The sequence below is a fragment of the Gracilinanus agilis genome, chromosome 1 (assembly GCF_016433145.1).
Source record: "Gracilinanus agilis isolate LMUSP501 chromosome 1, AgileGrace, whole genome shotgun sequence".
Classification (NCBI taxonomy): Eukaryota; Metazoa; Chordata; class Mammalia; order Didelphimorphia; family Didelphidae; genus Gracilinanus; species Gracilinanus agilis.
In genome coordinates, this window is record NC_058130.1 from 220,495,087 (window position 1) to 220,509,473 (window position 14,387).

Genomic DNA, 14,387 nt, shown 5'->3' on the forward strand with positions numbered 1-14,387 from the left:
TTTCTTTCTTTCTTTCTTTCTTTCTTTCTTTCTTTCTTTCTTTCTTTCTTTCTTTCTTTCTTTCTTTCTTTCTTTCTTTCTTTCTTTCTTTTTCTTTCCCCTTACCTTCTGCCTTAGAATCAATACCAAGTATTGGTTCCAAGGCAGAAGAGTGGTAAGGGCTAGGCAATGGGTATTAAGTGACTTGCCCAGGGTCACACAGCTAAGTGTCTGAGGTCAGATTTGAACCCAGGACCTCCTGTCTCTAGTCCTGACTCTCAATCCACTGAGCAGCTGCCCCCCATCCTTCATTTTCAAAGAAAACCAATGACATCAGATGTTGGGGTCAGGGTACAGTGTGATCTCTGGACTTATTTATGAATTTGACTTAAGTAAGGTAAAATTGCTCAGTTGTTGGCTCCACTCTCTCTTTCAGAGTGGCAAGACAGTCCTTACTTAAGCCATGTCATGGCTATGGCAATGAGATTTTTCTCATCTATCCATTCAGCCAGGAGAAGTCTCACATGCTCCCTGATGGGTTTGAGGTCTGATGGCTGCCTTCTTCTGGTTGGTTGTCTGCTGAGGCCATTTTACCAGGCTGTGATGCAGTGCATGCCATAACTACTTAGAGCCACAGGTGAGAGGTGGGTGACAGGTGGACACTAAAGGTGGATGAGCATCCCATAAAAGACTGTAACAAGCCCTTCCACCAGAGATATTGGTATAGAAAACATCATAGACCAGAAAGTGTGATGAATGGAAAATCGGGGGGGTGGGCGAAGGTGGCCTGAATGTTGCTCTGGTGACTGTAAAATAGTAAAAAACCTAGAGGAAAGTCTCTAGCATTTGAGGAAGATTCTCCATGGAGGAGGATATGGACAAAAAGAGGGCATGGAGAGTTTGTGATTCATACCAAGGGAAGAAGTACCCACTTGTGACCTTTCAAAGCATCAAAATATGATATTTCTTAGAGCAGTTTGTACTACTCTACTGTACTTAATGTGTTACATTTTATATTATAGTTATTTTTGTACTTTTCCTCCCCCCACTAGATTATAAGGTCTTTGGGGAACAATAGCATGTTTTACTTTTCTTTGTATCTCTCTCAAGGCTTAAGATAATACTTTACACATAGGAGATTCCCAAAAGTGTTTCTTGTTTTTCGCTGACCTGCCCTCCTATTTTTTTAAGACAGATGTTTAGAAGTGACAATGACAATGCTTACTTATGCATCATAATGAAAACTTGTTCAAATTAATTGCCCAGGATTGGTAGACAATCTTTTTGGAGGGTAATAAGGGGCAGCGAGGTGGTGCAATGGGTGGAACTGGAATCAGGAAGACCTGAGTACAAACTTATTTGCTGTGTGAGTCTGGACAAGTCACTTAATCCTGTTTACCTCAGTTTCTTCATCTATAAATGAGCTGAAGAAGGAAATGACAAACCATTCCAGTATCTTTGCCAAGAAAATCCCGAATGGGGTCACCAAGAGTTGTTGACTGAAACTACTGAATGACAACAGCAATAACTGCATGGGGCAGTGGATAGTGATGAAAGTGGAACATTGAAGTTGTGCTTTGGACTGGGACCTGCATCTAGGCTCTGCTATTTACAAGAGGAGTGAATATGGGAAGTCATTTAATTTCTCTAGTACTTGGTTTCCTCATTTCTAAAATGAGAGGATTGGACCTGATGCCCTGTAAGATCCCTTCCAGCTTTAGATCTGTGAACCTAACTCCAATAATCCACTTAATTAAGCACTGACCTTACCTACTCATAATAGTATCCCTATACTAACAGTTTACCAATCTCCCTAACACCCCCCACCTTCTCCCCACCCTCTCCCTCTCCCTCTCTGTCTCTCTCTGTCTCTGTCTCTGTCTCTCTGTCTCTGTCTCTCTGTCTCTGTCTCTGTCTCTCTCTTTCTCTCTCTCTCTCTCTCTCACACACACATACACACACACACATACACACACACACACACACACACACACATGCACATGCACACGATTTAGGACAGCTTTAAAAAAATCTCATACCTCAAGATGGTAAGAATGACATCACTAGGCTCTATTATGAGGATTCATACAATGATGCCAATTCCCTCCAAGTAAAGACTTTATTCTTCATCACCCTTTTGTATGATGAGAAATGGCTTTAGTTCCTATTTGTCCTTTAGGAACACAGTACTTACTTTGAAGATCTCCTCAGGAATGCATTTTATTGCTGATGGCTGGAAATATGGCATTAAATCCTTATTGAGCATACGTAATTCTTCCTTTGTTAATCCAGCTAAGAAAGGAAAAAAAACTTTGGATGACTTTGTTTCCTCATGAACACCATTATTATTAGCAACGCAGTGCAATGTAGAGATTCACCTTTTCCACATGATAATAATTTCTAAAAAGATTTTTTCAGTATTTATCAGGGATATAAGTCTTTGCAACAACACTCATTAAAAACAAGGCATGTTCTAAATATCAATCATTTTGCTAATGTATTGCCTATATTGTATGCAAGTGGCCATATGCTTGGGTTTTTTTAAGTCCTTACCTTCTGTTTTAGAATCAATACTATGTATTGGTTCCAAGGCAGAAGAGTGGTAAGGGCTAGGCAATGGGGGTTAAGTGACTTGCCCAGGGTCACACAACTAGGAAGTGTCTGAGGCCAGATTTGAATCTAGGACCTCTCGTCTCTAGGCCTGACTCTCAATCCACTGAGCCATCTAGCTGCTCCTACCCATATGCTTATTAATATGTTGCCTACAAAGCACAACATGGAAAAGATCACAAAATAGTTAAAATACTTATACACATATCTGTGTGTGTGTGTGTGTGTGTGTGTGTGCATGTGCTGGTACATAGTGTTATGTTGATCTAACAGTCTATCAGGGTGGAATTCCTGCCATTTTCCATGTTGCAATAGGTAGCATAGTGGATAGAATTCTAGGTTTAGAGATAAAAAGACTTCAAATCTAGCCTCAGACACTGACTAGCTGTGTGACCCTGGACAAATCTTTTAACCTTTGTTTACTTCAGTTTTTTCTGTAAATCTGTAAAACAGGGGCCATAATAGCTCCTAACTCCTAGGGTTGCTGTGAGAATCAAATGGGATTACATTTATAAAGCAATTATAATATGCCTGGCATATCATAGAAATTATATAAATATTAACTATTCTAATACACTTTCATATATAGTATGATTATTATATAACAATCTATAATAATAATTACATGATAAATATAACATTCATATTTCTACATAGCATATATAGAAATAGAATATATAGCAAACAAATAATAATTAAATCCTAATAATTTAATATTATAATATAATATAAAATGTAATTAACAACATAATGAGTATCTAGTTGGCACAGTAGAGTACTAAGTCTGGAGTCAGAAAGACATCTTTCTATGTTCAAATCTGGCTTCAGACACTTACTAGCTGTGTTATCCTGGACAAATCACTTAACCCTCTTTGCTTCAGTTTCCCTGATCTATAAAATGAGCTAGAGAAGGAAATGGCAAACAACTTCAGTATTTTTACCAAGGAAGCTCCGAATGGGATAATAAAGGGTCAGAAACAACTGAAAAATGACTGAACAATAATATAATATTTTAATGGTCAAATATTCTCATCAATATTAAAATTAGAGAATGAGAATATATGAGAACACATATACATATATACTTATATGTACATATGTGTGTATATATTATAATGCAAGGTTGCAGCAAAAGCCTTTTGCTTTTGCAAATCAACTGAAGCAGCCTGTCAGTTAGAAGGTTTAGAATGTTCACAGAAAAACAGTTGGAGCCTGATTCTATAAATAGTCCTGGAGTTCCAACTGAGGGGTTTTTACCTGTTGGCTTTTGGGCTTTTGCCTTTGCCTGTGGCCTTTTGTCTTTGGGGCATTTGGACCTAGCCTGATTTCTCTGGACCTCTCCCTGACCTTTCCATTTACATCCTGCTATTTTCCCTGAATTACCCCATAGGGCCCTGGGAGGAAGGGTGGTTTGATGGTTGTACATCATGGGTTTAGCTTCCGTAGGCAAGGACAGCCTAAATCAAGCCACCCCCTTATTTGGTGATCTGATAAATACTTTTACTTCAGGGCAGTGAAACCTTCCTGACTGGGAGAGCCGGCCTCTCTCAGTCTGACCCTCTCTCCTGTGACCCTTCCCTCAGCACCAGCTTTCTCCCTAGCAGCAGTTACAAAACCCTCAAACCCTCTTTCCCCGAGCTTACCCTTAACATCAATAAATCCCCTTTGTTAGCTACACAAAATCCTCCCATTGTGCTGAATACTAAGGCAAAGGCTGAAGAGGGAAGAAATAACTTTCCTTTTTAATTCTAGAGGGAAACCTAGGCATCTGTCTTGGGCAGGAAGTACCCAGCTGAGACTTCCTGCAGATATCAGTTACCCTGGCAGGGAGGAGCCTCTTGATTCCTCCCTCAAGGGACCTTAGAAATTAACAAGAGAAATCCTCCAGCCAGATCTAAAACATTTTTGGCTGAACCAATTTGTCTTTGGTTGTCTACTCCCATTCATTCCCTTACCTTCCTATATACTCCCATTCATCTCTTAAATCAGCTATCCCCTTTATTTCTCCTCATTATCTACATTTTGCCTTTTATTTCATAACAATATACACATGACATCTGTGATTTCAATGCTACAGGGAACTCTTGGGCAGTAAATTCCTTCTACTGAATCAGAGGGAGGCATTTGGAAGTTAAGTGACTTTCCCAGGATCTCATTCATAGCTAATTAGTGTCTGAGGCTAGATTTAAACTCAAATTTTCTAGACTCCAGTCTGGGAGATCCACTGTACCACCCAGCTACCATTTATTAGTGTAGGAGTTCAGCTCATTCATTTACCTCCAGTTTGTACCTGAAAACACAGTCATTTTCCTGTTCTAATTAATACATTCTTTAGAGGAAGAGGGCAGTTCCAAGCTAGTGCATGCACTAGCCAGCTACTCTAAATTTTATTTTTAATATGTAATTATACTGTAGGGATGGGGTGGGGAGAGAAATGCTTGGATCTGAATACAGCACACCTATTACCTGCAATGGTGCCCAACTCCCGTACCACTGAACTGCTCCACTCAGTAGGATCCCCAAACACAGCCTCTGCCTTTCTCTTGAATGCTCCCAGGATGGGAGTGCTGCAGAACAGGGAACCAATTCTAGCAACCACCGTGCTAAGAAAAGAGAAGAGTTATAGAGTTACACTGGTGTACCCTTCAAGAAAATATTTCAAATGTGGTCTCACTTCCCAGGATGGATTTGACCAACCCTATTCCTTGACTTAACTTGAGAGCTGGAAGTAGATCAAGAAGTAGGAAATATCTAGGATCTATGATTTATGTCTCTGATTTCATGTTTTCTTCATCAACTGGAAAAAGGCAACATCCCATGGGATATGTGTCTTTTCTGGGACTGATAAGATTTTCACTTTTTTCTTGCCACAAAAAAAAGATTAGAATATGTGTATGACCTTCCAAGGTGACTTGTTTGAATTCTTAAGTTGTGGCATGTTTTTTAAAAATCAATTTTGATACTTAATTTTTTTATTTTTATTTTTTGCAATTTCATTACTTTATAATCAAATTTTGATGAATGGACAAAGAATCTTGAAGGACCTTCAAGGGATTGCCTGAAATAGTGTTATGACTTGGGGCAGTTGGGTGACTCAGTGGATAGAGAACTAGGCCTGAAGACAGGAGGTCTTGGATTCAAATCTGGCCTCAGACACTTCCTAGCTATATGCCCGTGAGCAAGTCACTTAATTCCAATTGCCTAGTTCTTACTGCTCTTCTGTCTTGGAACTGATATTTAGTATTGATTCTAAGACATAAGGTAAGGTGTTTTGTTGTTGTTGTTGTTGTTTTTCCAAGTATGACTTTATGCACTGGAATTAAATCTAAATGAAAAATCACTATTTGTAGAGAGGCTTAATGTTTGGTTTTTAATAAAACTTTTTTATTTTGTGAGTTTTATTTTTTTTAGAAAAAAATTATTTAGTGTAGCTACAAGGAAATACTTTGTGGCAGAGAAAAGATACTAAGTAGACACCAGATCCTGTTTTAGCTTCACATTCCATGGTTTGCCAGGCCATCATCTTACCATGTGCTTACACCTTCCTGTCTGGACCAGTACTCTCTTTACCAGATTTTCTAGAATCTAGAGCTTATTTCCTGGGAAAGTCATCTTGGGACCTTCCTAGGGTCCAATCCAGTTGATTAGTGATATTGCGTAGTTTAACATCCCATTCAGCCATCCACCCTGGCCACCTCACTGTTGGCCTGCCACTGCATGCATATCTCTCTTTCCCTTCTTCCATCTCTCCAGAACCAAACTTCCTTCCCTGTCCACCTATTCTCTTTATATACTCTTTCCCTATTAGAATGTAAGCTCTATACCATCTCCTAGAGAGGGGAGTGATGGGAGGGAGGGAGGCAATTTAGATCTCATAACTTCAGAAAATATATGTGGAAATTTGTTATTACATGTAATTGGGAAAATAAAATATCTTAAAAAAAAAAGAATGTAAGCTCTCTGGAGTCAAGGACTGTCACTTTTTAAATATCACAATCTCCAGAACTTAGCATGGTGCTTAGCACAGTTAAGTACTTAAAAAATGCACTTTCACTCATTCACTCATTCACTCATTCATTCATTCATTCATTCATTCATAAGTTAGTGGTAGCTGTGATAAACCTTTCTGGAGGCAGAAATTTACACTAAATGACATTTAGAGGACTTGTTCCACTTGAGAATATTACCTTTTAAGTCATTTCTTACCTAAATTCTGAGATACTTATCAGTGGGACTTCATTAATGCTGATGGCACATAAACTTGCACCAAGTCCCACTAAATCAAAGCTCTTTAGTTCCTGTATTCTGTGGCCTGAGTCTTCCAAGAAGCCTCGAAGAATGGTGCTAGCCTGTAACAACAAGAAAATCAGAGAAAGAATAAAATAAACATTCGGGTATGCGTTGAGATGACCACAAAATGAACTTGTTCCAGGATAACCATTTAAGTTTTGTTTTTTTAAATCCTTACTTTCTGTGTTAGGCTCGATAGTATCAGTTCCAAAGCAAAAAGAGTGACAAGTTTTAGGTAAATGGGATTGAATGACTTGCCTAAGATTATACAGCTAGGAAGTTTCTGAGGACAGATTCGAACCTAGTACTTCTTGTTTCTGGTCTGGCTCTCTATCCACTGAGGAATCTAGCTGCCCTCATTCAAGTTGGTTTTAAAAGAGAAAACAAATTTACTATATTTTGAGTCATTATGAAAGTGACCTTAAGTATATGAAATTTTAGATGATGGAGGCACTAATAGATTATCCTGTTCAATCCTACTCATTTTAAAGATGGGGAAACCAAGGCTCACAGAAGTGACTCAGCTTACCTAAGATCATACCTAGAGAGAGAGAGATCCAGGGTCAGTAACTCAGCCTACTACTTCCTCTTCCCCTCCATACCTTGGTGCTTTCCTAATTAGCAGTGACAATTAAGGTAATTTTTACTGAGTAAATTGACCTTTCATTTAAACCAATTAAAATTACTGCTTTATTTTTAATACAAATTTATATTCCCCAATTAATAAATGATCAGAGGATATGAATAGGTAGCTTTCAGAGGAAGAAAACAAAGCTACAAATAGCCATATGAATGGAAAAAATGCTTTAATAGAGAAATACAAATTAAAACAACTCTTAGGTACCACCTCATCTCTAGCAGATAGGCTAAAATGGCAAAAAAGGAAAATGTCAAATGTTGGAGAGGCTTTGGGGAAACAAGTATACCATTAATGCATGGTTGGTGGAACTGTGAACTAGTCCAACCATTCTAGAAAGCAATTTGGAACTATGCCTGAAAAGCTATTAAACTGTACATTCCCTTTGACCCAGCAACATTGTTATTAAGCTAAGAGGCCAAAGACATTTTTTTCTTTTGATTTTTCAAAGAGGAAAAGGATCTATGTGTACAAAAATATCTAAAATAGCTTTTTTGTGGTAGCAAAGAATTGGAAACTAAGGAGATGCCTATCTGTTGGGCATTGGCTGAATGAGTGACGGTAGAGTGATGAGAAGACTTGTATGAATTGATATAAGGCAAAATGAGCAGAATCAGGAGAATATTTATAAAGTAACAGCAATATTAAAAGAATAATCAACTTTAAAAGACTTAGTAACTCTGATCAGCACAATGACCAACCAAAATTCTAAAGGACTCATGATAAAACATGCTATCTACCTCCAAATAGAGAGCTGATGAACTCAGAGTATAGACCAAAACCTATTTCTTTGTTTTCTTCCTTTCTTCCTCCCTCCCCACCTCCTTTTCTTCCTTTCTTTCTCCCTCCCTTCCTTCTGTGATTCCTTCCTGACACAAAAAATATAGTAAATTGTTTTGCATGATCACATATACTTATAATGAGTTTTATATTTCTTCCCTTCTCAATCAGTCCAGGAGGGGGTGGGGAGAGGTAGAGAATTCAGAGCTGAAAATAAAATGGAATTTTAAAAATGAAAATTTGTAATCATTATAACCTCTCAGCTTTCATATTTTTGAGCATGTTTGCTATTATGCTTTCTTGCATGGACACAAGTCATAATTGGGGTAAAAATGCTTACCAAGCCTCCCTTCTATTTACTACAAAGAGAATACTACTCATTTGGGGCTTTCTGTTGAAACTAAGAAAAAATGTAATTAATAAAAAGTCCTGAATTGATATCCAATCATTCTGCACTTAAATTTTCTGGAGCCCAATGAACTTTTTAAAAAGACTGCATAATTTTGGCATCAATGTCCTTATCTGTCCTAGAAAGGGATTCAAGAAATAGTGACAGAAATCCTTCTCCTTCTTGTTCTTAAACTAAGTCAAACCTCAATAGTGTAGCTCCATTATTTTCTTTTTAGTACTCAAGTTCTCAGAAGATCAGACATACCTGTAATTAAAAGTGAATACAAACAATTCATTTCAAAGTTAAATTATTTTCTTGCTAGGTAGTGTTAAATTATTCTGCCACTAATGCTCAAAAGAATGAAGCCCAGCATGAGAGATAAATCAGAATAGATTCCCTTGTGTGACTGCACTAGCATTTGCTTAATGATTCCAAGGCAATTAATGCTAACACCTTGAAAGCAATATTGAGGGCTGAGAAGTGAATAATTATACAATTTTCATCACTCATCTTGCTCCTGTACTTCTTGCTGTTTCTTTCTTTCTTGTAATGCTTCTTTGGTTGAAGTAGCCATCAATATAATTCCAAGAAAGCTGACTGTTCCTCTAACAGTATCCTCACAGAACTTGCAACTGCAAGAAACTTAATCATCCTGTCCAACCCCTTCACTTTACAAAGAAACAGAGGTTGAATAACATGTTCAAAGTCAGAATGGCAGGTAGTGGCAAAGTTGGCACTAGAATTCATTTCTTCTAACCATGACCATAAATGGGGATGAGGGACAATGAGGGTTCAGGGGACCAAAAGTCTACTCTGAACTTGCACAAATGACAGAACTTAACAACTAGTTACTAAGAATGATTAGTTAAGAAAGGAAACTGCAAGACGGTAGACTTCTCCATTCCACTTTGCTCCCCTTCTAGCTGAAAGTATGTTTTATGCCATTGATCTTAGGCACAAAAATTCCTAGTATGTGCTCAGTTCCTAATGTCTAGTCCAGTGTTCTAGCTTAGAGGTGTCCAACATATAGCCTGCAGGTCTTATTGAAACCAGCAATACTCCCTAGTACAGCAAAACCAGATTAAAATGTAATTTGGAAATATTTAACGAAATAAATAAAAATGCAATAGAATATAAATAATGTTAGTAAGTGGTTTCCTAAGTCAAAAAGCAGCCAGCAGAGATCCTTATGTATGATTTAGTGGTCCCTGATAGTACTCTTCTAGATACAGGTATACAGAGTGTTCAGGGAAGGCTTGGTAATGTAGCAGGTAAATAAAACACTGGGGAGTTGTAGAGGGAGAAGGAGGAATGATGGGGTAAGTTGGTTAGCTGCCAGGATGCAAATAACACAAGGGAATCACACGCACTCCCACAAATAAAGGACAGAGCTTAGGAATGAGTGGTGACAAGACTGAGAGAATGGCAATTAAAACCAACTGTCCTAACTCTAGCCAGGGGTTAAACTACACAATAGTGGGTCCTTGTTGGTTGTAGAGAAGGAAACAAACAGGAAGTTATATAAACTGTTTAATAAAGTTAAGGGAAGAAAAGTGGGAGAGGTTTGGACTAAACTAATAGAGGGCACAGCCAACTGTCAGACTGGCTGGCTTCTCTCTGACTCTAGCACAGACAGACAGTCTGGCTGGAACAGGAGTGGCTGCTAAGGGCTTTGGAGACAAGGGGATTTCTTACGCCACATGAGATACTGCTCCAAGCTGAATCCTTGATGGTACAGGTACTGGAACAAATCCTTGATCAGCTAGTAAATCCACAAACAAAGGTTAAAGGCACTCTGTAACTGGTCCACCCAATTACGGTGACTTGTCTTTCCCTCAGTCTAGGCACTTGCTTGATGTTATCACCCAAGGTCTCCAAAGTTTCAGGATACAGACAGCTAACAGGATCCCTGCTGCCAAGCTCCTTACTTCAGCTCTTGACAGTTCACAACTCAATTACCTTCTCCAGCTCCTGCTGCATTCTCCACAGACTGTCCATGTTACTCAGCCAAGATCTTGCCTCCTATTGCCTGTGCATTGCTACATATCTTTTTACCTATCTTCCATCTGACATCCAGCTCTCACCTGTGGTTTCAAGAAGCTATAGCCTGCACAGCATCCATTCTCTGGTAAACCATCTCAGCAGAGGGGCTAAATCAGGTTGAGGGTAGATGACAGGCCTCAAACCTGTCAGTGAGTTAGGGGGGTTCTCTACCCATGCATGAGATGACTTCCCCTGACAGAAGGGGTGGATAAAAACAATTTTCTCCAATGGCCACAAAGGGGAGGGGGATAGTGAGCAAGCATTACAGAGCCCTTAAAGCTTGATTGGACATTAAAGAAGCCAGTATCATCCAATGCATCCCAAACTATCACCAATTTTCTTGACTTTTTCTTACCACTGGACTTTGATCACTCTGGAAGAGAGAGTGAAGCTGATGACTTTGTGCAGCTATGCTTCACTTAAAACCAATTTATGTGAAAGTCAAAAGATATCACTCAGTGATGTCACTTTGGTCCTCTTCTGATTTGAAGGACATCAACCAACAAACCAGATAGCCTCAAGCATTTAGCAATAGAAATGATTTGTGACTTGTCTTCTTCCCTCTCTCAAACACACAGCCCCTGTTGCATGCAACAGTCTGCATCTGCAAGGTGACTAGCAAGGTTGAAGATACAAGCTAATATTATAGAACAAATGAAGCTGACCACCTCATTAAGAGACTGACCACACACTTTGGCAGAGCTTAAGTAAACACAAGCCAACCAACAAACTTAAACAGACAATAGAGTACGTATTACTATAAAAAAAATGATCAAAGCCTACTGCCTTCCATCATTGAAGGCTTCCTAAAAATAGCAATAGAGAATAGAGAACTTTATAAGCTGGCTAGGGAGACTCAGATTTTAGTTCTGGTTCTGCAACTGCCTTTGACAAATCATTTCAGCACATAGAGCCTTGATTTCTTCATCTATAATGTAAGGAGGTTAGATGATATCTCCAAAGTCCTTTTTTTTTTTCTTAATGCCTATGAATCTATATCAGATCAATTTCTACCGAACAGGTGTTGGTATACTACAAAACTCCTTCATTTCCTCCATCTTTAAATGACACAATTTATAGACACTTTTGCATAAGGAATTGTAACATCTCAATTACTCTGCTCACTCTAGTGTCAGTGAGACAGCTTGGCATAATCAGTAAAGTACTACACTGGGTTTGAATTTTGCCTCAGATACTTGTTCATTTCTCTGCAAAGTGGTATAATAAGTTACAAGGTTGTTGTGAAAGTCAAATGGAATCATATATGTGAACCCTCTGGAAACCTCAAATAATTTACCTTTGGTTATGTATCTTTATTGTTCTTGTTGGTGTTCAATCATTTTGGTCATGTCTGGCTCTTCATGACCCCATCTGGCATTTTCTAGACAAAGATACTGGAGTAGTTTGCCATTTCCTTCTCCAGCTCATTTTGCAAATGAAGAAACTGAGACAAATAGTGTTAAGTGACTTGTCCAGAGTCACACAACTATTAAGTGTCTGAGATTGGATTTAAACTCAGGTCTTCCGACTTCCAGGCAGGGCACTCTATCCACTGCACTACCTTGCTGCCCTATGGTTATTCTACTGTTTCCTTATTATAACAGGGTGTCAATTGTATGCAAGTTGTGCATATCTTTTTGTCACAGACAGAACCATTTTATATATGTTAAATTCAAATGTGATCCTTACAAGTGCTAATTTTCAATGGACCAGAAATTGACGGACAGGAAACAGAAATAGATGTTTAAATAAATTGGTGCCAACATGGCCAGGGAGCTATGAAAGAAAAAACAAATTATTGGCAGAAAGGAGCTAAAGGTGGTGAAAAGGAAGAGGAGGAAGAATGAATGCAGGACTATTATAACATTGGTCAAAAGGCATTAAGGAGTTTTAAAGCAATAAAAAGTGTAGGTTCAATTCAATTTAATTCTCTTAAACTAACATTTGCTAAGCAAATACACTGTACAAAGCACCTGGGATACAAAGAGGAAAACAACATGGTTCCTGTTCTCGAAGTATTTACAATTTAATAGGACAAATACAACAACAAGATACATAATGATAAATGTAATATGAGATAGAAAGTGATGGGGCAAGTTAGGAAGAGATAGATAACTTAATTAGATGAAACTGAAAAAAAGCATTTGTTTTTCTATTTGAACAAAATCAAGGAAACTAAGATAAGAAAGGAAATTGCTGATTGGGGGAAAATCTCTATTTCAAATAAAAATATGATAAGGGTCTAAAATTCATAATATATAGGGAACTAACATGAGACCGAGAATCATTTGGGAAAGCCAGCAAAGGATACAAGCAAACAATTCTCAAAAGATAGATGCAAAAGGAGAAGCTGCGTGGCTCAGTGGATTGAGAGCCAGGCCCAGAGATGGGAGGTCCTGAGTTCAAAAGTGGCCTCAGACACCTCCTAACTGTGTGATCCTGGGCAAGTCACTTAACTCTCACTGTTTAGCCTTTACTACTTGTCTGCCTTGGAACCAATACACAGTATTAATTCTAAGGTGGAAGGTAAGAGTTAAAAAAAATGCACACTATTAACAGTCATATAAAAGATTGCTCCCAATCAACAATAAGAGGAATGCAAATCAAAAGAGATTTGGGAGTTTACTTTATACCCAGTAAAATGGCAAAGATGAAATATGAAAATAGTTAATGCTGGAAGAATAGCAGAAATGCAGGCACTCTAATAGGTGATTAGCAGAGCTGAGAATTAGTCTAATTATTCTATAAAACAATTTGGAATTATGCTTACAATTTTTTAAAATTTATGCCTAAAATGTATATACTTTTCAACTCAGAGATCCCTGTCCTAGGCATTTACCCCAAAGAGATCAAAGGTCTCATATATAAAAATATTCATTGTGCTACTTTTTCTGGGAATGATTAACTGGAAAGCAGGGATCTATGGACTGCAGAATGACTAACAAATTGTGATACGTAAATGTAATAGACTCTAAGAAATTATATCATGAGAAATAAGAACTAAAGAATTCAGAGAAACATAAGAAGGCATACAGACTAAGATAAAGCAAAGTAAGCAGAACCAGGAAATTACATATATATATATATACATATATATATATATATATACCCATATACATTGTGGCATGGGCATTGTACCCCCAAAACTACAGAAGTGTTTCAGGCAAACTATGAGCAGGGAAATTCCTTTGCTCCCTCCTATCCTTGTGACTCCTAACCCAAAACAACTGATAACTCCTATAACTCCTATAAGACCCTGAGAGAATTATCCTCCTTGGATCGTCCTTTAGATGGACAGAGAGATACACCTCCTTGATATCATCAAGTTGTATCTCAGACATCCAACTATCCCCTAAACTATGAGGGTCACCCCCTATGTCTCTAGGCAGATCTGATCAAATGGCCAAACTGCCACCATCGAATGCTTGAATGTTTGCCACACTAGAGTCACGTCTTCACCATGGCAGAGTCATGTCTCCACTGTTTTAAAGAGTATAAAAACCCCAGAGTTGATGTCTTCTGGGGGACAGCTTTTCTATCCATGCTGTCTTCCCAAAGAATGACTCCCCATCTTGCTGTTCCACCTTGCTATTCTCCTGGCCATTCTCAACATTACTTTCTAAATTAATAAATTTCTCTTTTTATTTTTAAGCTAAG

The 14,387-nt window shown here is 38.2% G+C and overlaps 1 protein-coding gene across 1 annotated transcript in view; it reads right to left on the bottom strand.

Annotated features, from left to right (window-relative positions):
* The window catches only part of OTOA (otoancorin), a 90,573-nt gene that overhangs the window by 13,249 nt on the left and 62,937 nt on the right, over window positions 1-14,387 (bottom strand). Inside the window, exons 24-26 of the mRNA XM_044657447.1 lie at window positions 6,796-6,938; window positions 5,056-5,192; window positions 2,174-2,271 (exon numbers count right to left, since the gene is read on the bottom strand). Coding sequence (XP_044513382.1) covers window positions 2,174-2,271; window positions 5,056-5,192; window positions 6,796-6,938 — 378 coding nt within the window. The remainder of the gene's footprint in view (window positions 1-2,173; window positions 2,272-5,055; window positions 5,193-6,795; window positions 6,939-14,387) is intronic.